The 26012-nt window shown below is 43.7% G+C and overlaps 1 protein-coding gene across 2 annotated transcripts in view; it reads right to left on the bottom strand.

Annotated features, from left to right (window-relative positions):
• Positions 1-26012, bottom strand: part of fam53b (family with sequence similarity 53 member B) — a 105970-nt gene that overhangs the window by 64821 nt on the left and 15137 nt on the right. Inside the window, exons 2-3 of one of the 2 annotated variants that reach the window (XM_070875016.1) lie at positions 10675-10884; positions 2226-2280 (exon numbers count right to left, since the gene is read on the bottom strand). In XM_070875016.1, coding sequence (XP_070731117.1) covers positions 2226-2280; positions 10675-10752 — 133 coding nt within the window. In that variant the 5' untranslated portion in view covers positions 10753-10884. The remainder of the gene's footprint in view (positions 1-2225; positions 2281-10674; positions 10885-26012) is intronic. The other variant, XM_070875017.1, reaches the window with a different exon arrangement.

Consider the following 26012-nt stretch of genomic DNA (forward strand, 5'->3'; position numbering starts at 1 on the left):
ACAATGGAAACAGGTCTAAGTTGTTACCATCATGGCGCTGCTTTCGCACTCTCAAGCGGTACATTGGTGGATGCTTGTAATTTCGTCCTCCTAGTAGGGAATGGCGTAACATGAAGTGAAAAAATAAGTTACAAATAGAGGAGAATGCGAACCAATTACTATGTGTGGGTTGATGGGGAAAAACCTACCAAACTAAGGAGGTGCACAATATTCTTGGCAACCTTTGCTGATAACAGTTGGGTGTCCCAATAACATATAATGCGCAAAGAGAGAAAAATCAGCAAAATTCTCACACTACTAATCCATGCCACATTTTTCTTGATGGCTTCTTCTCAATGTCATGCATCATATTGAAGTCAAAAGGGCGGGTGTGTGACCTCTCCCAGTTGTCTCTGCTACGAAGACCTGTCTGGGATTGGGGACTCTCCAGTGTCAGTCTGTATAGTACCAGTCCACTCTATGGTGAGTTGGAATGTAGCATAGTGCTATTCTATATCCCACCAAAGTTATTTCTCCCCCCAAAAAGTCATTTGCATTACAGTGATTGCTAAATTAGCCATATAGTTCATGTCTCGTCTCTACTTGGTTCAGCATATGCAAGGGTCAGCTTTCACCGATATGTGCACTTAACCAATTTTTTTTTCAATAATTTACTCTGTATTTCTAATCAGTCAAATCATAACTTTTCAGAATAATAGCCCAAATCAACCAAATTTGATTGATTAAGACTCAAAATATTGCTCAAAATCCATTCAACACGAAGGAAAATCACTAGAAACACCAAGCACAATATATTAAAAGAAAAGCTAGAGAAAGCTTTGGCATTTGAAACATTGATCTGTTTTTAAAATATGCTCAGAGTTTGTGGAGTTTATTGCTCCCCTAGCGGTGCATATGATAGGTTAATAGGTTAGGACATGATCAGTATTTTACACATTCACAATCTATTGGCTTAGGTAATGCCGGATGCACACAAACTATCACCATGTGCCTGAAGCAATCCCATGACTCTTAAGCTATTTAGGGTGGAAATTGCTCTTCCCAATCAATTAAGGGACGAGATGGTTACACCCAATCTTTTAACATCATGGTTTTATATCTGGAGATTGTACTTCATCCAGTGCGAGAGAGCAATTGCTATGTGCCTCTTTCCCACTTTTATACTGGGCCAAGGAGCTGGTCTCTGTAGAAATACGAGGCTCTATATGGGATACCACAGAAAACAAAGTTACACGACCAGCTTCCTGCATTTACACTACTAAAATCAGCTCCCTTATTCTAATCGACAGAATTGTAAGCCTACATTTTAAAGGAATGGTGACTGCTGCCAATGACCGGAAGCTGCTCAGAAGCGTTCTGCACATTAATCTGGAAGCTGATATCGATCATGTTTCTGGGGTTTTTTTTCCCCTCACAGGGCCCACTTCATTCCTGGCTATTTTTCCCTACAGTCCCGAAGACCCGCTCTGTTCCTGGCATTTTTTCCTACAGTCCCAAAGACCTGCTCCCTTCCCAGCTTTTTTCCCTCAGAGCCCGTGTTTCGCAAAGCGAACAACCAAAAAAACACTTAGAATGCGCGTACGCAACTACTTCAACTTTGCTGGCAGCAATTGCTGCCATATTTTAATTGGTCTACAATGCCATCGGGATCTGGGAGGAGGGTTTGTTTACACCATGGACTGTAATCTGCAATCGACACTCATATAAAGGCAAATTCAGCGATTCTGTGCTCCCAGTAGGAAACTACATTTGAAGGAAGCATAGGTCAGAGACAGGACTGCAATACTATAGCACTGATTCTGATCCACATTCCCTTCAAGCACAGCTCAATGCTGAGAACACAGAATTGGTGAATTTACTCTACAGTTTAAAAACACCTCATGATACTTTCCACATTGTCACAGGGGCTGCCAAAACTGCCAAAAATTCCATTAGATCATTATCTTTGGAACTATGATACAAATGCTCTAAAAAGGGTTTATCATCATCACCTTTCAGAACTAGAATTCTTCATGTCCAGAAAATATTCTCTTACCATGGAAACTGACCAAACTCCATAGTAAACATCACGTGCATATTATTAAGCCTATGGAATTAGCCTCCCTAATTAATTTTATGAAAGGAAACTTAGCCCACCTGAGTATTGTATCTAGAATATAATTATTGGCACACGTAATGACCACTTGGTCCAAGTGTTCTTAGCAACTAATCATTTCTACACTTACCCATGATTCCACATGAGAGGAGAGTAGGCCCTTTATTCATCTTCCTTGGATCGTGCTGAAAATAATTAAAAGAGCAGTTAAGGCAGAATTTATAATGACTACCAGTTAAAAAGTATTTAATATAAAAAATGCACTTACAGATAGCTGATTAAAAAAAATGCATTAAAAAAATTTAAAACACTATTACAATTATGTCATGAAATCAGCCAATCATAATTCAGGGGAAAAGACATGTAATTGACAAAATTACTGACGTAATGTGACATTTTACAGCAAGTAAAATTACCCAATCACAACACAAGAATTGTGTCACGTGATCACGTGACATTATGACACCACTAACTGACTGATTTTGAATATCACCAGCGTAAGCACTTTTAAGAAATACAACTTGTTTGAAATGGAGTGTGGAGAAATAAAAATTAAATCTTTTAAATGATATGAATCTTCTTTAACTTGGAACAAAGGTATAGTTTTATTTAGAACATTTGTTGCTCCAATAATAGATGTTAAAATGTTGTCACTTTTTAGTACCGTTTTCCTGCTTAGCACACCTTGTGCCCTACAATCTCAAAGCTGAACCTTTTCTGTACCCTGCACCTAAAGTATTGTGTACCAAATCTAGGTGATCATACCAATGCAGTACTAAGGGAGTGTTGCACTATTGGAGGTGCCGTCTTTCGGATGAGACATTGAATTTTTTGAGGATGTAACTAGTAGAGTGGACGAAGGAGAACCAGTGGATGTGGTGTATTTGGACTTTCAAAAGGCTTTTGACAAGGTCCCACACCAGAGATTGGTGTGCAAAATTAAAGTACATGGTATTGGGGGTAATGTATTGACATGGATAGAGAACTGGTTGGCAGACAGGAAGCAGAGAGCGGGATAAACGGGTCCTTTTCAGAATGGTAGCAGTGACTAGGGGTGCCACAGGGTTCAGTGCTGGGACCCCAGCTCTTTACAATATACATCAATGATTTAGATGAAGGAATTGAGTGTAACATCTCCAAGTTTGCAGATGACACTAAGCTGGGTGGCGGTGTGAGCTGTGAGGAGGATGCTAAGAGGCTGCAGGATGACTTGGACAGGTTAGGTGAGTGGGCAAATGCATGGCAGATGCAGTATAATGTGGATAAATGTGAGGTTATCCACTTTGGTGGCAAAAACCAGGAAGGCAGAATATTATCTGAATGGTTACAGATTAGGAAAAGGGGAGGTGCAACGAGCCCCGAGTGTCATGGTACATCAGTCATTGAAAGTTGGCATGCAGGTACAGCAGGCGGTGAAGGTGGCAAATGGCATGTTGGCCTTCATAGCTAGGGGATTTGAGTAGAGGAGCAGGGAGGTCTTACTGCAGCTGTACAGGGCCTTGGTGAGGCCTCACCTGGAATATTGTGTTCAGTTTTGGTCTCCTAATCTGAGGAAGGATGTTCTTGCTATTGAGGGAGTGCAGCGAAGGTTCACCAGACTGATTCCCGGGATTTCAGGACTGACATATGAGGAGAGACTGGATCGACTGGGCCTGTATTCACTAGAGTTTAGAAGAGTGAGAGGGGATCTCATAGAAACATATAAAATTCTGACAGGTTAGAATTGGATAGGTTAGAGGCAGGAAGAATGTTCCCAATACTGGGGCAGTCCAGAACCAGGGGTCACAGTCTAGGATAAGGGGTAAGTCATTTAGGACCGAGATGAGGAGAAACTTCTTCACTCAGAGTTGTTAACCTGTGGAATTCTCTATTGCAGAAAGTTGTTGATGCCAGTTCATTAGATATATTCAAGAGGGAGTTAGATATGGTCATTATGGCTAAAGGGATCAAGGGGTATGGAGAGAAAGTAGGAAAGGGATACTGAGGTGAATGATCAGCCATGATCTTATTGAATGGTGGTGCAGGCTCGAAGGGCCGAATGGCCTACTCCTGCACCTATTTTCTATGTTTCTGTTTGTAAACCGAGGCCCCAGCTGCTCCCTCAAGTGGACGTAAAAGATCCCATGGCAGAGCTGGGGAGTTATCCCCGGTGTCCTGGCCAATATTTATCCCTCAAACAAAAAAAACCAGATTATCTGGTCAATATCGCATTGCAGTTGGTGGGAGCTGGGAGCTTGCTGTGCGCAAATTTGCTGCCGCGTTTCCCACTTTACAACGGTGACTACACTCCAAAAGGTACTTCATTGCCTGTAAAGCACTTTGAGATGTTCAGTGGTCATGAAAGATGCTATATAAATCCAAGTTTTTCTTTCTTTCTGCTGGAATTAAGATAGATTTGTGCTACATTACCAAATTCACTTTGAAGTGGCAATTAAAACACAGACCAAAAGTTTACAGACTAAAGCCACTAATATTTTCATGTACAAACAAAGAGTCAGCATGTGCTAAGAATACCCTATATACATGCAATAAGAATATCAGTTAAGAGTCAATTATCCTTCACAAGACCAGCTCCTAATTGAGTTCAAGAGTCTGTTAAATAACAAGCAAATTTCTTGTTATAAGAGGGAATTTAGCTTCTTTCTGTTCTTTGCGGCTGGAAACTACACTAACCCTCAGGCAAGGCTTGCATCTCTGAGGTCTCTTGTTTGGTTCAAACAACTGCTGTGGCAGGAATTCTCGTGCTGTTTCAAGCTCCCTGCTCGATGTGCCTTAGGATTTAAAACCAACACTCCCGTGGTCTGAAGATTAAACTACCAGAAATCAGTAAATTGGAACAGCTGATCCAAGTCAGACTAGACTCCAGTGTCTTCTTTATCATTCATTCTGCACTGTAAGCTCCCCCTCCCTCCCCCCACCACCACTGCCATCACCTTCCATTAACTGACCACTAGCTTTTATTTTATTTTTAATTCTGAGGATCAATCTCTTCTTGCTTGTGCATTATTTGCAAGATCCAGAAAATATCAAAGAAACGTTAGTAGTCGTTTGTTTACAGTGTTGGCCCAACCATTCCAGAATATCAACAACTACATCCTGTGGCAACAAGAGATTACAAATTATTTATATTCTATCATTTCCAAAATAAGACAATTTACATTATACAGTACTTGTTGCAGTGACTTGTACTGTGAAAGAAAGTTCCTTTGACTATCCCTCAGAGGAAGTGGCTAGGCCAGAAGCACGATATAATAAATATTCCCAGAAGTGAGTGAGGTATGGCCAGTCTACGGATCATATTTTCCCCTTTTTCTGGTAATTTCTTTCCTCTGCCCATCTTCTCTCAAGACCTCCTTGCTAAGATGCAGTTTCACAGCCTGCCTTGCATCAGTATTTCATCAAAGTACCATTCTTCATCTGTATTTCCCAGCAGGTTATTATGACCATGGTAGTACCATATTGGAGCCCAACTCTGTCTTTGCTAGACCTTCAGATGTGCTCGCTTTTTGTAGGCAGTTTTGGACAGTGATCAGGAGCGAGAACTATGACTGATTTTCCCGTCAACAACCTCAGAGATATTCAGGCTAATTATAGTGGCCTTACTGTGACCCAGAATGAGATCTACTAAATGAATAAAGGCCAATGATCAAATCTGAGCATTTCCTGGACTGTTTGACCAGCCATCTTTATAAAATGAACTGCGAGCAGTGTTAAAGCCTGCAAATGGACAATCATAGTCATACTCACATTTGAAATGTTTCTTGTTCTGATTTATTTATTAAAATGGGCACAATTATGAGTACAGATGGGTCTGTAATATCCCCTGCTATGTCAAACCAGCTTCCTCTCTTCAGTCTAGAAGTGACTTTCTGCCATCTTGGAAAATCACTCAAGCAAGAGATTAAGTACTAAATTTATACAACTATTCGCAACAAGATGTTGCAAGAGTCAGTGAACTTTTAACTAACATAAAACACTCAATTCGCTGTTTAAATTTAATCAACTGATGCTGCACAGAAATAGAACCACCAGTTCCATTCTGTGTAGCAAGTCGTAAATCTGTTCGGTATTGAAGCGGTAAACACTAGTTTCACTTCGGAACAGCAGCAGGCAAGTGTAAATATTTTGTGTAACGAAGGCAGATCTCTCGCAAACTTGAGCTCAATAGTTAGAGAGCGCAAAAGGAGAAACTATACAGTCAGGAGATCTTCCATAACTTATTACATGCTGCAACAATCAAAGTTTATCAAGTGATGACTAACAGTCCATTTGAACTCCTGTTAACAAGGGATACAATTCCAGGTGGCTGCACCTTCTGGGAGGGAGCTCCACAGGAGAGCCAGTGTCTGAAGCTTTGATAGAGAATGTTGAGATGCAGTCACTTTTCCCATGGGGTTAGGAAGCTAGAGTGCCATATCCTATCAAAACCTCTAGAAATATCATGGTCTTTGTGCTTACATTCAAATAAAAACTATATCTGGATGATGAGACTTAGAGGCCGAGAAATTACTGTTGCCAGTATTAGTAGGCGAATGATTATCAGACGTGTTACAGTCCTTTGCAATAGTTCTTTTATTTAAACTAAATAGTTTAATGCTTCAATTAAATTACTGGACAAAGGAATGTCGAAGAAATGAGTTAAGCTTTTGTCCATTATCACCAAATGTAATTTCTAGGGTTGTGTGCCTGTCATAAAATTAGTATGAAAAAAGGCCATTTAACCCATTCAAGCCTGATCTGTCAATCAGGTATAGGTTCTGTTTCAGAAACAGGGGGGAAATTTTACTCTTCCCACTTCTGGGCATAAGAGTTTGGCAGAGCAGAAGTGATTATTGCAAACTACGACACAAACAGCTGACAATATAATGAATGGAAAATTAGGAGCAGCTTGTGCCCAAACCTGTGATAAATGCTTCCACCTTGCCAAGCTCTTATGCCTAGGCACTGAAGATGAAAATCTGCCCTTGATGTGACCATCGAATGTATTTTCCATGATGTGGATGGATGCAGCAGAAATGTTGCACCTGTCTGAGTAAGGCATGGCCAACTCTGTCAAATCTGCTGGAGCTGCTGACCCTTGTTACTTGTTCATTCTCAGCTCCAATCATTCAATCTACCAGTCTCTGGGAGCTGACAAATTTAGGGGTGGGCTATCTGGCACTGCTGCAACCATTTAAAGGGCTGCAAAAACCCTTTAATGGGGAGGGACTTTTGTCTGGCAAAAATAATTTGAGAGTTCTGGGAGCATCTATGCAGGGAACAGATCAGTTCACATTTCAGGTGTAGACACTTTATAGGGCCCACGACCAAAATGTGAACTCATCGGTTCCCTCTACAGCTGTCATCTGACCTGCTGGTTTCCTCAGCCTGTTCTGTCTTTGTTTGGCTTTTCCCACATCAGCAATTTTTGCACCAAAGAATACCAGATTTACAAATCCAGCAGTTCAAATGCTCATGGAAGAAATGAGGGAAAAGGAGGGTTTGCCTTGTTTGACACTTCAGGGCATCCTTCCATAAGATAGTGGTACCGAATGGCTGGCCAAAAGTGGTGCAACACATAAATGTTGTGTCCAGAGGGAGTTGGAGCAAATGGCAAAGACGGTGAATTCTCCTACTGTATTTCCTGACATCTGCTTGTTGTGCAGCAAACCAATCCTCTGCATTACAGGCACGTAACAAAAGGATACAGTCGGAGAACTTCCAATACAATCAAAAGCAGCACAACATGGCAGACGCAGTCAAAACTGAACAACTGGAAGATACAAAGCTCCAGCAGAATTCTGAAGCAAGAACACAAGACCAAATCTTGAAAGGCAAAACCCAATGGAAAAGCAGATTAAACATAAACTTTACAGACTACCCTGCATATCTCGTAATTAACTATGCACTAAGAGCACGTGTTGCAGCAAATCAATTATTTAAACACACTCATCCTGCTTCATGCTGGTGTTTCCAACAAACTTAGTGCCATCTTCTTTCTTATTTTTTAATCTTCTCCTTCATCACCCTACGACTGGTAGAGAATGCAGTCGTGAAGTGAAATCTGTCCTCATACCTCTTAATCTAAATTGAGCCACACCAATATTAGAAATGAATGAAAACAATCTGGATTGGATTGTTTTAGCTTTGCGACCTTATTCTTAGAAAGCCCATAAATATTGTGGAATTTGGTAGCATTAGCACTCAGAATTATGCTTTTCATCACCCTATCCGCAGGGATCAGTGATGGGACCCCAACTATTTACAATCTATATTAACAACTTGGAAGAAGGGACTGAGTGTAACATTGCCAAGTTTGCTGATGATACAAAGATGGGAGGAAAAGCAATGTGTGAGGAAGACACAAAAAATCTGCAAAAGGACAGAGACAGGCTAAGTGAGTGGGCAAAAATTTGACAGATGGAGTATAATGTTGGAAAGTGTGAGGTCATGCACATTGGCAAAAAAAAAATCAAAGAGCAAGTTATTATTTAAATGGAGAAAGATTGCAAAGTGCCGTGGTATAGCGGGATCTGGGGATGCCTTTGCATGAAACACAAAAGGATAGTATGCAGGTACGGCCTTTATTGCAAAGGGGATGGAGTATAAAAAGCAGGGAAGTCTTGCTACAGCTATATAAGGCATTGGTGAGGCCACACCTGGAATACTGCGTGCAGTTTTGGTTTCCATATTTACGAAAGGATATACTTACTTTGGAGGCAGTTCAGAGAAGGTTCACTAGGTTGATCCTGGGGATGAGGGGGTTGACTTATGAGAAAAGGTTGAGTAGGTTGGGCCTCTACTCATTGGAATTCAGAAGAATGAGAGGTAATCTTATCGAAATGTATAAGATTATGAGGGGGCTTGACAGGGTGGATGCAGAGAGGGTGTTTCCACTGATGGGGGAGACTAGAACTAGAGGGCATGATCTTAGAATAAGGGGCCGCCCATTTAAAACAGAGATGAGGAGAAATTTCTTCTCTGAGGGTTGTAAATCTGTGGAATTCACTGCCTTAGAGAGCTGTGGAAGCTGGGATATTGAATAAATTTAAGACAGAAATAGACAGTTTCTTAAACGATAAGGGGTTATGGGGAGCAGGGTCCATGATCAGATCAGCCATGATCTTATTGAATGGCGGAGCAGGCTCGAGGCGCCGTATGGCCTACTCCTGTTCCAATTTCTTATGTTCTTATAATTAGCTGTTTACATCCCAAGTACAACACAGTTTAGAAAGAACACTAGAATGCATACAGGACCAAGTAGGATAACTGCACAGACCCTCCATTTGGACATTGGGTAAATGTTCCCATATTGTGGGAAAATAGATTTGTTGGCCAATTCACAAATATTAATATAATATAAATATTATAATATTAGTGACAAAACTGTCAAAATTAAAATATTTACTGTAGATGGATCTAACTTAAACTTTGAATAACATGTCTGCCATTGATACAAGCTCATGTGTTAGTATAAAAGGGATATTCCCCAGAAAGATCACACAAATTGCCTTTACGAGGTTTTCCCTAAATATCGGTAGTGTTCCCTCATGTACTGCCAGCTACAGATTTATGAAATTTAATTTTTACTAACTTTTCTGAATGATTGTATTAGTTTTTCAGCAGCTGTCACAAGTATCAGGATAGCTGCTACAATTATTACATGGCTGCTCTTCTGACGTTTAGAATTATGGAATGGTTACAGCACAGAAGGAGGCCTTTCAGCCCGTCGAGCCCATGCCAGCTCTCTGCAAGAGCTCTTCAGCTAGTCCCTTTCACCTACCCTTTCCCCGTAGTCCTGCAATTTTTTTTCCTTCAGGTACTTAATCAATTCCCTTTTGAAAGCCACGATTGAATCTGCCTCCACTACCCTCTCAGGCAGCACTTTCCAGATCCTAACCACTTGCTGCATAAAAAAGTTTTTCTTCATGTCGCCTTTGGTTCTTCTACCAATCACCTTAAATCTGTGTCCTCTGGTTCTCGATTCTTCCGCCAATGGGAACAGTTTCTCTCTATCTACTCTGTCCAGACCCCTCATGATTTTGAGCACCTCGATCAAATCACTTCTCAACCTTATCTGTTCCGAGGAGAACAACTCCAGCTTCTCCAGTCTATCCACATAACTGAAGTCCCTCATCCCTGGAACCATTCTTGTAAATCTTTTCTGAACCCTCTCCAAGTGCGGTGCCCAGAATTGGACACAGTACTCCAGTTGAGGCCGGACCAGTGTTTTATAAAGGCTCATCATAACTTCCTTGCTTTTGTACTCTATGCCTCGATTTGTGAAGCCCAGGATCCCGTATGCTTTAGGAGTGATGTGGCACTCTATTTAATCAGTGCAAAATCAGGCAAAGATTAAGCCAGCGCAATGAAATCAAAGTAAATTACCCAGTGCAAACCAGTTTGAAATTAAATTTACATATTAGTAGTGGCACTGCTCACAAATACAACTTTTGAGAGTTTCTCAAGGATTCACTAAGATTGTGAAGCTGCACAATATAACCTACCAGTGGAAGTTATCTTCTGAAACTATTTATATTGGAAAATCAAAGTAAATGTTTAAAAATGATCCACACATTAGGCTTAAGAAATAAGCTTACCGGTTCTGTGTTGAAGGTGTTGCATGTACCATAATCCAAGCCCTTGTTTTCCACACCTTTGGTTAAAAGAGTCACCATGGTAACACAGTCACCACTCTTGGTCCATTACACTGTGACCAGTTGTTAGTGGATATCATTTTAAGCCACATCTTCCATTTCAGGTCAGCGAGAGAGCTAGCTGTGAGTATACTACTGCAATGCTCTTCATAACTGTCCAATACCATGGAGGAGAGAAAAAGAGAGAAGCACATAAGTTTTTGTTCAATAAATCAAACTTGAAGTTAAATATCTACTGAATATTTATTTCCTCCCCTCGGTGTGCCATGCACCATATTCCAGGCAAGAAGATTTGGCACGTGACTTGCGTCCAGGTCTCTTGCAACTCTGCTCTCTAACCAGCTGCAGATTATTAATAAATAAGAGCTCAGAGTGAAAATTCACTTCCTCTTTGGGGAGGTGACTAGCTTCCATTCTGTGTCACCTCCTAATGTCATGACTGAGGCCAGGGAATCGACATGTGGGGAATCACAAGTATGAACCCAGATCCTACACTCTGTAGCAGTGTACTAAGATGTTGTGACTTTCAATGCACTCCTGGAATAAACGGAGGGCCAGTTGCGAAACAGAATTGATGGGAAATATTAACAGTTTTTTAAAAAACGCAACACATTTCCATATTTGATTTCATAGAAATGTTCCTTTGTATCTGGATGAACAGGCAAGAGTCACAATGGTCTTCCACTGAAAAACAGATAGGACTTTGCATCCAATTTCTCTCCAAATAAACTAGCACTACAGTGGTTAGTTTTACTTGCACCTTGCTTGTTTATTTCATATAGCACATCTAACAGTGATTTGATTTATTTTCAAATAAATAAGTACCTATGATTTCTTGGGGCATCAGACTTAATACTTTGCACATGCAAGATGTTTGGAGATCTGTGTGCAGACCTTTCTTGCCTACAATGAAACATAGTTGTACTTCATTTGAACCCAGATAGGTGATTGGCTAATATCCTCGCCTCCATTGTTAAATGAGGACAATTTGACAAGTGATTCACTTGTCAAGACAGTATGCAGCAAAACCCATAATTGCCCAATAAAGCCACTTTGCTGCCTACTGGATTTTAACATTCAAAAGGAAGACTTATTAAATTCCTAAAATTGAGGAAGTTGCTTATTGCAACAATGCTTACGCCACTTGTAGATACCAGATCATTATTTACACTTTCAGTAAATACACATTAGAAAAGAGATTCTAAATTGTACAGATGCTGGTATATTATACTTTTCATTTCCAGTTATAAATTTGTGGAAAAGGTGGATTTTCTGGCAGGATATGTTGCCCTTGTCAAATTTCAATAAATAATTTACGCAGCAGGATTACCTTCTACATAAACCGTGCCTTTTGGAGTAGGTTCTGAAGAAAATTTGGACTTCATTAACTTAAATAATCCACCTATCATTGAACTGAGCAGTTTTGTTTGGAAATAAAGTTACACATATGATGCTCATTAACCAAGTGCTAACTGAATAATAGAAAAGCTCAAAAAACTGGAAATGTAAAAATTCCTTTCACCATCATAGCAAAGCACCCAGCTTTCCATTGGAGGTTGAATAGCAGTGTGTTTGTGTATTAATGCACGACATATTTGAAGAGTTTCCAGGGAAAGCATGCTTCGTGAAGCTCCACTAGGATTTTCTGTGCTGTGCTGGAATAAGGTTTGATTTTTCACTCGGTAAATACTATGATACTTCTCTGCAATATTCACATTGGATGGATTCATAATATGCTCAACGGGTGCCAGAACCGAATAATCCGTACAAATACTGCAGAGTGGTAGCAGAAATAGAAGATTTCTACTTGAGAGTAAGACTCTCGAAGCACTTATTCCTTCTGTGCACTGTTCTTCATGCGAGAAGCTTCCAATGGTTTAGGACACGACTGACGACAGCAGCTGCTGATGATACCCATGCACTGATGGATGTAACTATGGTAATATGTCAAACAATCTACAAAGATCAACAGGAGGAAAAACACTGCAAGAAGTGCAGGAAAACATAGCATGAAGAGCCCATGACTTATACAAGCCAGATGGAATGAGGCATTCTGCCACCAGAGCAGAACCAAAGCACCGAACAAAAAGAACTATCTGTTAAATCGGCTGCAGCAGATGCAGACAGACCAGCTGCTACGAATGAACAGTTGATCCACTCGGGAGGATCGCATCCACAGAGAGATCAAAAGACCCGCCATGCACTGGAGACAGGGTGAAAGGTCACATTTCTATCAAGTGCCATTCTGCTTTCACTTGCATGGAGGTGTTGGGGATCGCCTCATACCATACACTCAAGCACTCTGCTACCAAACTCCGAGAAGTTGGCCATTCTGGGCTGTGGGAAACAGAGGTTCAGCTTGGGAGCTTGGATCTCAACATTCCAGGTGTTGCTGGCTATACAGTTTGAAATGCCTGTTTCCAAATTAGGTATACACAGAATAAAAGTATTCCAACATAGGTCCCTGGGGAAGGCAATTAGCTAGATCTTGCCTATTCAAGAATCATCCATTTACTTCTACTCTCTGTCCTTCAGCCATCCCACTATCCATGCTACCACTTTACTTTTAATACCTTGGACCTTAATCTTTGCAACAAATCTCATGTTTTCTCTCAAATCATTTAGAACCTCTGCAGGTAGACATGAAGTGGTTTTTGCAACAGGACAAGGTTTGTATAACTTTCTGGTGATGCCTTTTGGCTTCTGTAATGCTTATGGATAATACTGGTATTAAGCTCAAATTTAAGAACTATTTTCTCTTGCACCAAGACATGAGTGTTATGGTTTATTTGGCAAATGGAATTTCCACAAGTCCAGATGAAGTGAAATGTTTTCACCAACTGCAGCAGTGTCACTGCACAAGCAGATGAAGAAAAATGTGCCATTCATCTGGACCTAAAGCACCCAAGACACAGTGAGTTCGCACACCAGTGTTTGACCTCCGTGATCTGGTTCAAATACAGCCTAGACTGAAAGAATGCAAGTCTCCTCTATCTGCAGGAGTCCTGTGCAAAGTGAGTTTGGACAGTTTCAATTAAGTTTCCAGGAAGCATACCTGGCCAACAGCACAAAACCGGCAATCTCAATCAAGAAAGCCCATAAAATGTCTGGTGTGGTATATGGAAAATCCACACTGCACCAAAGAGGATGCTCTTTTCAGACATTGAGGCTAAGGCACATTGGGAGAGTAGAAAACAGGCATAGAGACCTGGCCTGGTAGTGCTTACTGGCTGCATTCCCAACACTACAAACCCTCAACGGGATGATTAGAAAAATTCAACATATTTTGGAACACAGCTTAGACTATCCAGTAATCGCAGCTGGGGGAAGCCACAATGGAAGAAGGAAAAACAACTGTTGCTAAAATATCATGAAAGTGATATACTTGGCAACTGTTTGTTGTTGTGTTAGGTTATAAAGTATTTTTGCTGACTTTAATTTCAAACAAAATCTGGAAACCAGTCAAGAATTCACTGTATATCTTTAAGTTAAGTTAATTTGTTTGTATCGATTGTATTATCTGTATCAGTATATCTATTTTGTTTCTACTTATTAATGTTTAAACCTATGTGCAGCCTCTGATGTACAGCCGGAGATTAATGGTTAATACTGTTGAGCTGTCTAGTTTCATGCTGTAATCAGCCCATGTGCTGGGTGTTGTGACCGCATAACTTTTCCACAATTCGCATGTTATAAAGAATAGCATTTACATCTCAGAGCTCCAACAGCCATTTTCCAGTCTGCTTCCATTCCTTTTCTCCTTCAAGCCATACCATAACAATGTTAAAAAATATATGGTGATCAAATGCCATCTTCAATATTTCAAAATGTTATTAATCATGCTTGAGTGGAGTAGGGATATATATACAGTTTGTTTTATTATAAAAAAGGAATTGCATCATCAGTTTCCCTTTAAGAAAAATCACATAATTCATTTTAAACATGATTAACTTAGCATGGTGCAAATGAGGTCAAGGAATTTCAATATACTTTGTTTTATTTTTTTAAAAAACAATGTTAGTTGAAACAGTTAATGTTATTGATTTGCATTATCAGGATCTTGAGTTACCAAGATGGATAGTAGGAAGGAAATTAGCCATGTGCACAGATAAACTAAAACTATAGTGATTAGCTTGCGGGGGACGTGGCGTGAGGTAGGAGCCCAGCAGTGGATCAACAGCGGGGTCGAGGCCAAGGGAAGGCGCAACACGGGCCAATAGTGAGGTTGTGAGGCCCAGACTGTGTACTATCAATTCCAGGGAGAGAGGTCCTGTGGGAAGGAGGACAGTAGGAGTATGTTTGTGTTTGTGTGTATGTACTAGGCACATGCAGTGGAGCCTGGTCTGCTGTCATCTTGGACCCTTGCCACCGGACCAAGACCTTGCTCTGTCAAGCCCGTGTGGTAGCTGGTGTGCAACGGCCACCACACATTAAAAGAATTCACGCACCGGCATTTTCCACAGTTTAAAATGAAGTTCGGGACCTGGAACGTCAGGAAAATTAGTCACCTGAGAACTCATTTTTAGTGTGGAAGCAAGTCATCCTCGACTCCGAGGGACTGCCTCAGAAGAGGAAGAGGCCGTGGCGTTAATTGCCTATCCATATTTGCCCCGAGGTGGTGGTGCTGGGTCTTCTCTTTGAACTGCTGCAGTCCTTGTGATGATAGTTATCCCACAATAGTGATAGGCAGGTTTTGACCAGGTGACCATGATGGCATATGTCCAAGTCAGCACAATGTGTGACTTGGAGGGGAAAGTGGAGGTGATGGTGTTCCCACAAATCTTTTTATTTATAAATCAAGGGATACTGGATATCAGAGCACCTCTATATACTGCAAAAGTGGATTGCACTGATCCAAGAAAGAATGAAATGTGCCACAGCCATACTGCTCAAGTCTCGAGGCAGTTTCATATTACAAAAGTGATTGTAATGAATGGGTATGGTAACATCATGGTTCTGTTATTGGATTAGTAATCCAGAGGCCTGGACTAATAATCTGGAGTCACGAGTTCAAATCTCACCAGTATGTGAATTTGAATTCAGTTAATTAAATAATAAAAAGCTAGTATCAAATGGTGACAATGAAACTTTGGGTTGTCATAAAAAATAAACTGGCTCACTAATGTTCTTACTCAATGTGACTCCAGACTCACAGCAATGTGGTTGACTCTTAACTGTCCTCTGAAATGGCATAGCAAGCCACTCAGCCCAGTCAACCCTACAAAGTCCTCCTCATTAACATCTCGGGACTTGTGCCAAAATTGGGAGAGCTGTCCCACAAACTAGTCAAGCCTGACATAGTCATACTCACAGAATCATACCCATCAGCCAACGTCCCAGACCCCTCCATCACAATCACTGGTATGTCCTACCCCACTGGTAGGACAAACTTTCCAGAGGTGGCAGCAGTGATATGCAGTCGGGAGGTAATGACCCTCCAATCACTATTGTTGTGTATGGAGAAAGAGTCAGACTGAACACTGGGAGTTCAAAGTAAAGTGTGACCTTAGTCTTTTATTGCAGGTCTCCAGAGTGCCTCTCCAACCTGTGAAGCCTTCTTAAATACCTGTGCTCCCAAGGGATTATGGGATCCCTTGGGACTCCGGGGAATGAGTCCTCTAGTGGCTGTACAGAGTAAATACAAGTCCACATATATAACAACGATCCCATCAACCTACTCTCAATGATCAGCAAAGTGATGGAAGATGTCGTCGACAGTGCTATCAGGTAACATTTATTCACCAATAAGCTGCTCACCAATGCTGAGTTTGGGTTCTACCACTCGATTCCAGTCCACATTACTGCATCGGTACAAAACGTGGAGAAAAGAGCTGAATTCTAGAGGTGAGGTAAGAGACAAGCAAGGCAACATATGACCAATTGTGGCATCAAGGAGTCCTAGTAAAATTGAAGTCAGTATGGATCAGGGGGAAAACACTCCACTGGATGGAGTCATACCTAGCACAAACCAGGTGTGGTTGTTGGAGGCCAATCATCTCAACCCCAGAATATCGCAGCAAGAATTCCTCAGGGCAGTGTCCTTGGACAAACCATGTTCAGCTGCTTCATGAGTGACCATCCTTCAATCATAAGGTCGGAAGTGGGGATGTTCACCAGCGATTACACAGTGTGTAGTTCCATTTGCATTACTTCAGATAATGATGCAGTCTGTAAGTAACATTTGTGCCACACAGGAGCCAGGCAATGACCATCTCTAATGAGAATAAGTCTAACCACCTCTCCTTGACATTCAATGGCATTACCATCATCGAATCCCTCACCATCAACATCCTGGGGGTCACCATTAATCAGAAACTTAACTGGACCAGCCACATAAATACTGTGGCAACAACAGCAGGTCAGAGGCTGGGTATTCTGCAGCAAGTGACTCACCTCTTGACTCCCCAAAGCCTTTCCAGTGCCTACAGGGCAAAAGAATACTCTGCACTTGCCTGGATGAGTGCAGCATCAACAACACTCAAGAAGCTCGACACCATCCAGTACAAAGCAGCCCGCTTGATTGGCACCCCATTCATCACCTTAAACATTCACTCCCTCCACCACAACGTGGCTGCAGTGTGTACCATTTACAAGATGCACTGCAGCAACTCGCCAAGGCTTCTTTGACAGTACCACCCAAACCCACGACCTCTACCACCTAGAAGGAGAAGGGCAGTAGGTGCATGGGGACACCACCTCCATGTTCCCCTCCAAGTCACACACCATCCTGACTTGGAAGTATAATCGCCGTTCCTTCATTGTCGCTGGGTTCATCTCCAATCAGTTCAACAGCTACTCCCCATCCTCGCATGGGTCTCAAACCTGCATATACCCTACTCAGTACCAGATCTAACTGCCCGCCTCGGTGTAGTTTGAGATCACACGTTTTGAGGCCAGACTTGAGCACTGTCTGGACAGGAATCCAAACGCTCGTGCGTGAAAACCTACCTGTAGCACAGCCCTAGACTTTCGAACTCCTTTTCAATCTTAGCCCCATACTGGCTTTGGTTGATCCTGCCTTTGCAGGCAGCCCTTGCAGTATTCTGGCTTTTGATTTGCCCATCTCATTCACTCCTCCCCCACTCCCTCCTCCCATAGTGCTCCAAGTGGTTCTATTCCCTCACTCCTTGCTCTGCCTGTGGAGACACAGGGAAGGAGTCTTACAGAATAAAGCAAAGCGAGAAAATAAGAAAAAAAAAGTGTGAAATGAACAGAGACAACACAAGAGAAAGTTTGAGAGGAATCCAGAGAGAGAGTGGAAAAGGACAGAGACAGAGAGCATTGCAATCTTGAATTCCTGGATTACTTACAGTAGGTATGTTTTTTTTAAATTGTGAAAGCTAAACAGTATTTTCATCACTAGTCTCTGTAGAGTTATCCTAAAGAAACATGAACCGAGAGATCTCATAGCTGTCAATCAGATGGAAAAATAACAAGCGTTGGATTATGATGCTTATAAGCAGAGATATTTATCATAGTTCTCCATTTACCTTGCTATATTCTATTTCTATTGCATATTTGAAATACAAGCTGATCTTCCATAGCCTTGCTAATGGATAGTTTGGTTTCTGGAGCACAGTAGTGATGTTTAGCTGCCAAGATGGATCAGTGTTTAACCTAGCCTGGTCTGGTACTCCCTGTGGGGAAGCAGTCCAAATAGAGACATTTATAATGAGGTTAATTAGAGGTTAACTGTTCAGAGAAGTTTCTGTAGGTTAGCAACTGCTTGTAAATCCCCAGCTCCTGGCTTTAAAGGAGAGTCCAAGTTATCCAGGTGAGCCAGCAGGAAATGACTGGCTTTCGTTTTCAATTTTTGTACTTTTGTGATACTTTCAAATGAGACATCTAGATGTGACTGACACATAATAGACACAAGACTATGTACATATGGATCAGATCTCCCGTGGCATTGCTCATGGACAGTCACAGGATGTGCTGTTTTGTGACCATAGGGATGTCATCAACAAAGTGTAACGAAGCTAAATATATAGGAAGTGTGACACACGAAGTGCTCACTATATGATAGAAAGATGAAAGAGAAAAATAGCACTTTAAAATTACATTTGTTTTTATGACATCACTAGTATAGTGAACAGTGAGGAAGATAGTGATAGACTTCAAGAAGAGAGTGTCATGTATACAAACAGAATGTACAGCCACCAGATGGCACCATTGTTGGAGGCCACTGAGCAGCACCATATGTGTGCTGCTCAGGTATAAAAGGCCAGCCATTTTGAGAGACATGCACTTTGGGCCTAAATAAAGCAGAGTCAAGGTTGTACCTTGCTTAGTTAAACAGTACTCAGTTTGAACCTTTATTGTATACATAACATTTGGCGATGAGACTACAAGAACCTTTGTTTGCAAAATGAGCACGATTGGATTTTTAGAGCGATTCGTGGAGGGAGAAGATTGGGCAGACTTTGTGAGCTGTTTGAACCAGTACTTCGTGGCCAACAAAATGAAGGAGGTCGACGATACAGATCAGCGCCGGGCTGTGTTCCTCACTGTGTGCAGTTCAAAGATCGACGGTCTGATAAAGAATCTACTCATGCCTAGTGATCCAACAGAGAAAATGTACGAGGAGTTGTGTACATTGGTACGGGAGCACCTCAAGCCAGATGATGGCATCATCATCTTGAGATACAGGTTTTATACACACATTCGATCGGAGGGCCAGAGCGTAGCGGAATTCGTTGCCGACCTGAAGTCCAGCGGGACCGTGCAAGTTCGGGACGGTGTTGGCAGACATGCTGCGGGACTTCTTTATTATCGGTATCAATCACGAGGTGATCCTGTGCAAACTTCTGGTGGTGGAGTTGTTGGATTTAAATTGAGCGATCTGGATGGCCCTATCATGTATGACGATGGACAGAAGTCTAAAGCAAATATCGGTGAAGAACCGAACCTCGGCAAGTACTGTAAATGCAATTGATTCGGCGTTCGACAGAGCGGCACATGGCAGGGCCTATCCGGCTGCGTTCGCGAAATCTGTGGCTGCTCAAAGTCCGCCAGCGGGAATGTATCCGACTTCTCCGTGTTGGCGTTGTGGGGGAAATCATCGGCACCAGCAGTGCCGATTTAAGCAATATAGTTGCAAAGACTGTCTGAGAGTAGGACATCTCCAGTGCAAGTGTCCGCAGATGAGCAAGTGAGCTGCGACACACCACGTGGAGGACGAGAGTCAGATTAACACGGATCCGGATACGCAATAGGAGGAAGTGTATGGACTGTACTCCTCCATAACCAAGAGTAAACCAATTTTGATTAACGTGAAGTTTAACGGGATACCGGTATCGATGGAACTGGACACTGGGGCGTGTCAATCGATCATGAATGAGATGGCGTTTAATAAGCTGTGGGATACCAAGACTGTGAGGCCCAGGCTGAGCCCTGTTAACGCCAAGCTGCGCACATACACCAAAGAACTGATAAAGGTGATTGGCAGTGCACAAATTAGTGTGTCTTATAACGCTGTGGTTCATGAGTTACTGCTGTGGATTGTTCCAAGCAATGGCCCAAAGCTGCTCGGTAGGAGCTGGTTGGAGAAAATCAGATGCAACTGGAACAACATAAAAGGTGTTGTCATCAGAGGATTGAGCCAGTTCCCCTCGCTGTTCGAACCGGGTATCGGCAGCTTCCTGGGAGCCAAGGTGCAGATCCACATGGACTCAGATGCAAGACCCGTCCATCATAAAGCTCGGGCAGTGCCGTATATGATGTGGGAGAAAGTCGAAATTGAACTAGACAGACTCCAGCATGAAGGGATCATATCACCGGTTGAATTTAATGAATGGGCCAGCCTCATTGTTCCTGTGCTGAAAAGTGATGGCACAGTCAAAATCTGTGGAGACTACAAGGCTACGATCAACAGGGTTTCGAAACAAGATCAGTACCCATTACCGAAGGCTGATGACTTGTTTGCGATGCTAGCCGGTGGGAAGTTGTTCACAAAACTGGACTTGACATCGGCCTAAATGACACAGGATTTGATCGATACATCAAAGAAACATACGTGCATTAACACGCACAAAGGACTATTTATTTACCACAGGTGCCCTTTCAGAATTCGCTCGGCTGCAGCAATATTCCAGAGGAATATGGAAAGTCTACTGAAGTTCGTTCCTAGAACTGTCGTGTTCCAAGATGACATCCTAATCATTGGTCGTGATTCCAAGGAACATCTGGAAGAGGTTCTACTGTATTTGGATAGAGTGGGACTCAGACTGAAACGCTCGAAGTGCGTCTTCATGGCACCGGAGGTCGAATTCCTCAGGAGGAAAATCCTACTGACCTATTGACGTAAAAACCAAGGCCATCAAGAATGCACCCAAGCCACAGAATGTGATGGAGCTGTGTTCGTTCCTGGGTCTACTCAACTACTTTGGTAATTTCCTACCTAAATTGAGCACCTTACTATTGATAAAAGGAAACAACTGGGTGTGGGGCGCATCACAAGACAGAGCTTTTGAGAAAGCCACCAATCTGCTTTGCTCGAACAAGCTGCTGGTACATTATGACCCATGTAAACGTTTAGTTTTGGCCTGTGACGCATCGTCATATGGAATTGGTTGCGTGTTCCAACAAGTCAATGAGTCAGGGAAACTTCAACCTGTCGCGTATGCATCCAAAAGTTTGTCTAAAGCAAAAAGAGCCTACAGCATGGTAGAAAAAGTAGCTTTAGCGTGTGTGTACAGTGTTAAAAAGATGCATCAATACCTGTTCGGTCTGAGGTTCCAATTGGAGACTGATCACAAGCCGCTCATTTCATTGTTTTCCGAGAGCAAAAGTATCATTACCAATGCTTCATCCCGCATACGAAGGTGGGCGCTGACATTATCTGCCTATGATTATGTCATTCGCCACAGACCTGGCACAGAGAATTGTGCCAACGCTTTGAGCCGGTTGCTGTTGCTCACACCGGAGGTGGAAACGCCACAACCGGCAGATTTAATGTTAATCATGAATGCTTTTGAGAGTGAAGGAACCCCTGTCACGGCTCAACAAGACATGATCTGGACTAGCTAGGACCTGATTTTATCGGTGGTAAAGGGTTGCATCCTCAAAAGGGGATTGGTCTGCTCTACCTAAGCAAATGTACGAGGAGGCCAAACAGGTGCATTCGTCGCAAGAACGAACTGTCTATTCAAGTAGATTGCATATTGTGGGACAATCATGTTGTAATGCCCAAGAAAGGGAAAGAGAAGTTCGTGCATGAATTACACAACACACATCCTGATATAGTGATGATGAAGGCCATCGCCAGGTCCCATGTATGGTGGCCAGGAATTGATTGAGCTAGAAGCATGCGTGCATCAGTGCAACACTTGCATGCAGTTCAGCAAAGCACCAGCAGAATCGCCGCTGTGTCTGTAGTTGTGGCCATCCAAACCTTGGTCCAGGATCCATGTAGAGTTTGCACGTCCCTTCCTGGGCAAGATGTTTTTAGTAGTGGTGGACAGAATGCATAATCATGTCACCCAGCACATCCACAGCAACCATAGAGAATCTCAATGTCATGTTCGCGACACATGGTCTGCCTGACATAGTGGTGAGCAACAATAGGTCATGCTTCACCAGTCAGGAGTTTGTGAAACTTAATGGCATAAAACATGCAAGGTCAGCACCATTCAAGCCTGCGTCCAACGGGTAAGCAGAACGTGCAGTACAAATTATCAAGCAAAGCATGAGGAGAGTAACCCAAGGGTCACTGCAGACCCACTTGTCCTGCATACTGCTGAGTTACAGGACAAGACCCCACACTCACAGGGATCTCGCCTGCTGAACTCATGATGAAAAGAGGTCTTAAGACCAAGCTATCTCTGGTACACCCGGATTTAAATAATCACGTTGAATACAGAAGACAAAGTCAACAAGGGTACCACGATCGCGCAATTGTGTCACGCGCGTTTTCTGTTAATGATCCTGTATGTGTTGAACTATGATCAGGATCCCAAATGGATCGCTGGTAGTCATGGCCAAGGAGGGCAACAGAGTATTCGTTATTAAGCTCAAGAATGGGCAAACTTCCATGTGTTTCTTGCATCAAACAAAGCTGAGGCACACAGACGAGCCAGAACAGTCAGATGAAGAAACCATCAACAATCAACCAACCTACCAGCAGTCTTCAGAGGACTCGAGGGTCATCAGTGAACAGAGCCAAGGTTGTATCTTGCTTAGTTAAACAGTACTCACTTTGAACCTTTATTGCATACATAACAGACAGACAGGCTGGTGGAATGGCAAATAAGTGGCAGATGAAAGTTAACACAGAAAAAAGTGCAAAATGATACTATTTTGGTAGGAAAAATGAGGAGAGGCAATATAAACTAAAGGGTACAATGCTAAAGAGGGTGCATGAACAGAGAGACCTGGGAGTATATGTGTATAAATCGTTGAAGGTGGCAGGGCAGTTTGAGCAAGCAGTTAAAAAAGCTACGGGATCCTGGGTTTCATAAATAGAGGCATAGAGTACAAAAGCAAGGAAGTTATGATGAACCTTTATAAAACACTGTGGTTCGACCTCAACTGGAGTATTGTGTCCAATTCTGGTCACTGCACTTTAGGAAGGATGTGAAGGCCTTAGAAAGGATGCAGAAAAGATTTACGAGAATGATTCCAGGGATAAAGGACTTCAGTTTCGTGGATAGACTGGAGAAGCCGGGGTTGTTCTCTCAACCATCTCTGCGCCAAGGAGGAGATTTGATAGAGGTGTCAAAATCATGAAGTGTCGAGACAGAGTTGATAGAGAGAAACTGTTCCCATTAGTGGAAGGGTCGAGAACCAGAGGACACAGATTTAATGTGACTGGCAGAAGAACCAGCGAGTGGTTAGGATCTGGAATGCACTGCTTGAGAGGGTGGTGGAGGCAGATTCAATTGTGGCTTTTAACTGTTTACAATATACATAGATGACCTGGAAGAGGGGACAGAGTGTAGTGTAACAAAATTTGCAGATGACACAAAGATTAGTGGGAAAGCGGGTTGTATAGAGGACACAGAGAGGCTGCAAAGAGATTTAGATAGGTTAAGCGAATGGGCTAAGGTTTGGCAGATGGTATACAATGTCGGAAAATGTGAGGTCATCCACCTTGGAAAAAAACACAGTAAAAGGGATTATTATTAGAATGGGGAGAAATTACAACATGCTGCGGTGCAGAGGGACCTGGGGATCCTTGTGCATCCTTGAGTCTACCTACAAAACATAAAACATTAAACCGTGCCACCCGACCTGGGTGACACACCAGACATTTACAAGGCCCTTTTTTTCCTTTTTTTGGTTTTTTTTTGTGTTTTTTGTGGGTTTTTTTGGGGCACTAAAATCACAATTTTCCAGTGCCCCCTATAAAAGGGAAGGGGACACTAAAAGCACCGGCAATTAAAACAAATTAAACTTAAAAACGTAAAATCAAATTAAAATTTGGTTGCCGGGCGTGATGATGTACTCCAGTCCCTCCGGTGCCCACCTCTCGCGGAAGGCCGCGAGCGTACCGGTGGACACCGCGTGCTCCATCTCCAAGGACACCCTGGACCGGATGTAAGAGCGGAAGAGAGGCAGGCAGTCAGGTTGAACGACCCCCTCGACCGCCCGCTGCCTGGACCGGCTGATGGCACCCTTGGCCGTGCCCAGGAGCAGTCCTACGAGGAGGCCTTCGGACCTACCCTCTCCCCTCCGCACAGGGTGCCCAAAGATCAGGAGAGTGGGACTGAAGTGCAGCCAGAATTTCAGGAGCAGCCCCTTCAAATAATAAAACAGGGGCTGCAACCTTGTGCATTCCATAAAAACATGGAACACGGACTCTTCCAGACCGCAGAAATTGCAGGCGGCCTGGGAGTCCGTGAACCGGCTTAAAAATTTGTTGCACGGCACTGCTCCATGCACCACCCTCCAGGCCAAGTCCCCGATGAATAGTGGGAGGACCCCTGCGTAGAGTGCCCTCCATCGGGGACCCCCGCCTCCTCCGGACGGCAGGATGGTACGCCATGGCGTGTCCGGACGGCCGGCGAGGATGGCAAAGTTGAGAGTGTGCAGGAGCAGCCCGTACAGGAAACCCCTCCGCGCGGAACTGAAAGGCACGGAAGGGATTTCCCCGAGGCGGCTCAAGTTGTGAGGCGCCGGCCCCGGAGGGAGGTTCCGGGGTTTGGCGCCGATGAGGAATTCCGTCCGGACGGGGGTCAGTTCGGACAGGATCTCCCCACATGCTTGAGCCTCCTCGATGCACCCAACGGAGTCAGGGCCCAGAGCTGTTTTTAGCGACTCGATGGCATCGGCCGCGTGGCGGACGTTGGCAGAATTTAGGCGCCGCGCCAGCGTGTCTGGCGCCATCCAGCCCGCTCCTCCGCCATCGAGCAGGTCCCTGACCCTGGTCACCTCACCAGCCACAGCCCTCTCTTCCGACTGCCACATAAAACCTCGGTCGTGGAGGTACGGATTCCCGAGCAGCGGCTCCTGCAGGACGGCCGCCACTCCAGCCGGCGGAGAGCTGCGCCTGGTGGAGACTTTATTCCAGACCCTGATGAGTTCCTTGTAAAAGACAGGCAGCTCCCGGAGGGTGGTCCTGACACCCCCCAAGTTCACAAACAGGAGCTGCGTGTCATAATTGAGGTCGCGCTGCTGGCGGAAGAAATACGTCGCCAGAGCACACCACCTAGGAGGGGGCTCGACGTAAAGGTATCTCTGCAGGGTCTGAAGACGGAAAGTCGCGAGCTGGGCGCTGACGCACACCAACGACTGACCGCCCTCCTCAAGCGGGAGACTCAAGACCGCAGCAGAGACCCAGTGCTTCCTGTTGTTCCAGAAGAAGTCCACCAGCTTCTTCTGTATCTTGGCGACAAACGCAGGGGGAGGGGTCAAAGTGACCAGCCGGTACCACAACATTGCGGCCACCAGCTGGTTTATGACTAGCGCTCGACCCCTGTAGGACAGCACTCGGAGCAGTCCTGTCCAGCGCCCTAGGTGAGCGGCGACCTTGGCCTCCAGCTCCTGCCAGTTCGCCGGCCAGGCTCCCTCGTCGGGGCTAAGGTAGACTCCCAGATAGAGGAGATTGGTCGTGCTCCAGGCAAAAGGCCTGAGCTCCTCCGGCAGGGAGTCCACCCGCCACTGACCTACCAGGAGTCCGGAACATTTCTCCCAGTTGATCCTGGCGGAGGACGCGGCCGAGTAAATCTCCTGGCATTCACGCATCCTCCACAGGTCAGCGGGATCCTCTACCGCGAGGAGCACGTCATCGGCGTAAGCCGAGAGGACGACCTCCACGCCCGGCCCTTGCAGAGCCAGTCCCG

The sequence above is a fragment of the Pristiophorus japonicus genome, chromosome 3 (genome assembly GCF_044704955.1).
Source record: "Pristiophorus japonicus isolate sPriJap1 chromosome 3, sPriJap1.hap1, whole genome shotgun sequence".
In the NCBI taxonomy this organism is placed as follows: domain Eukaryota; kingdom Metazoa; phylum Chordata; class Chondrichthyes; family Pristiophoridae; genus Pristiophorus; species Pristiophorus japonicus.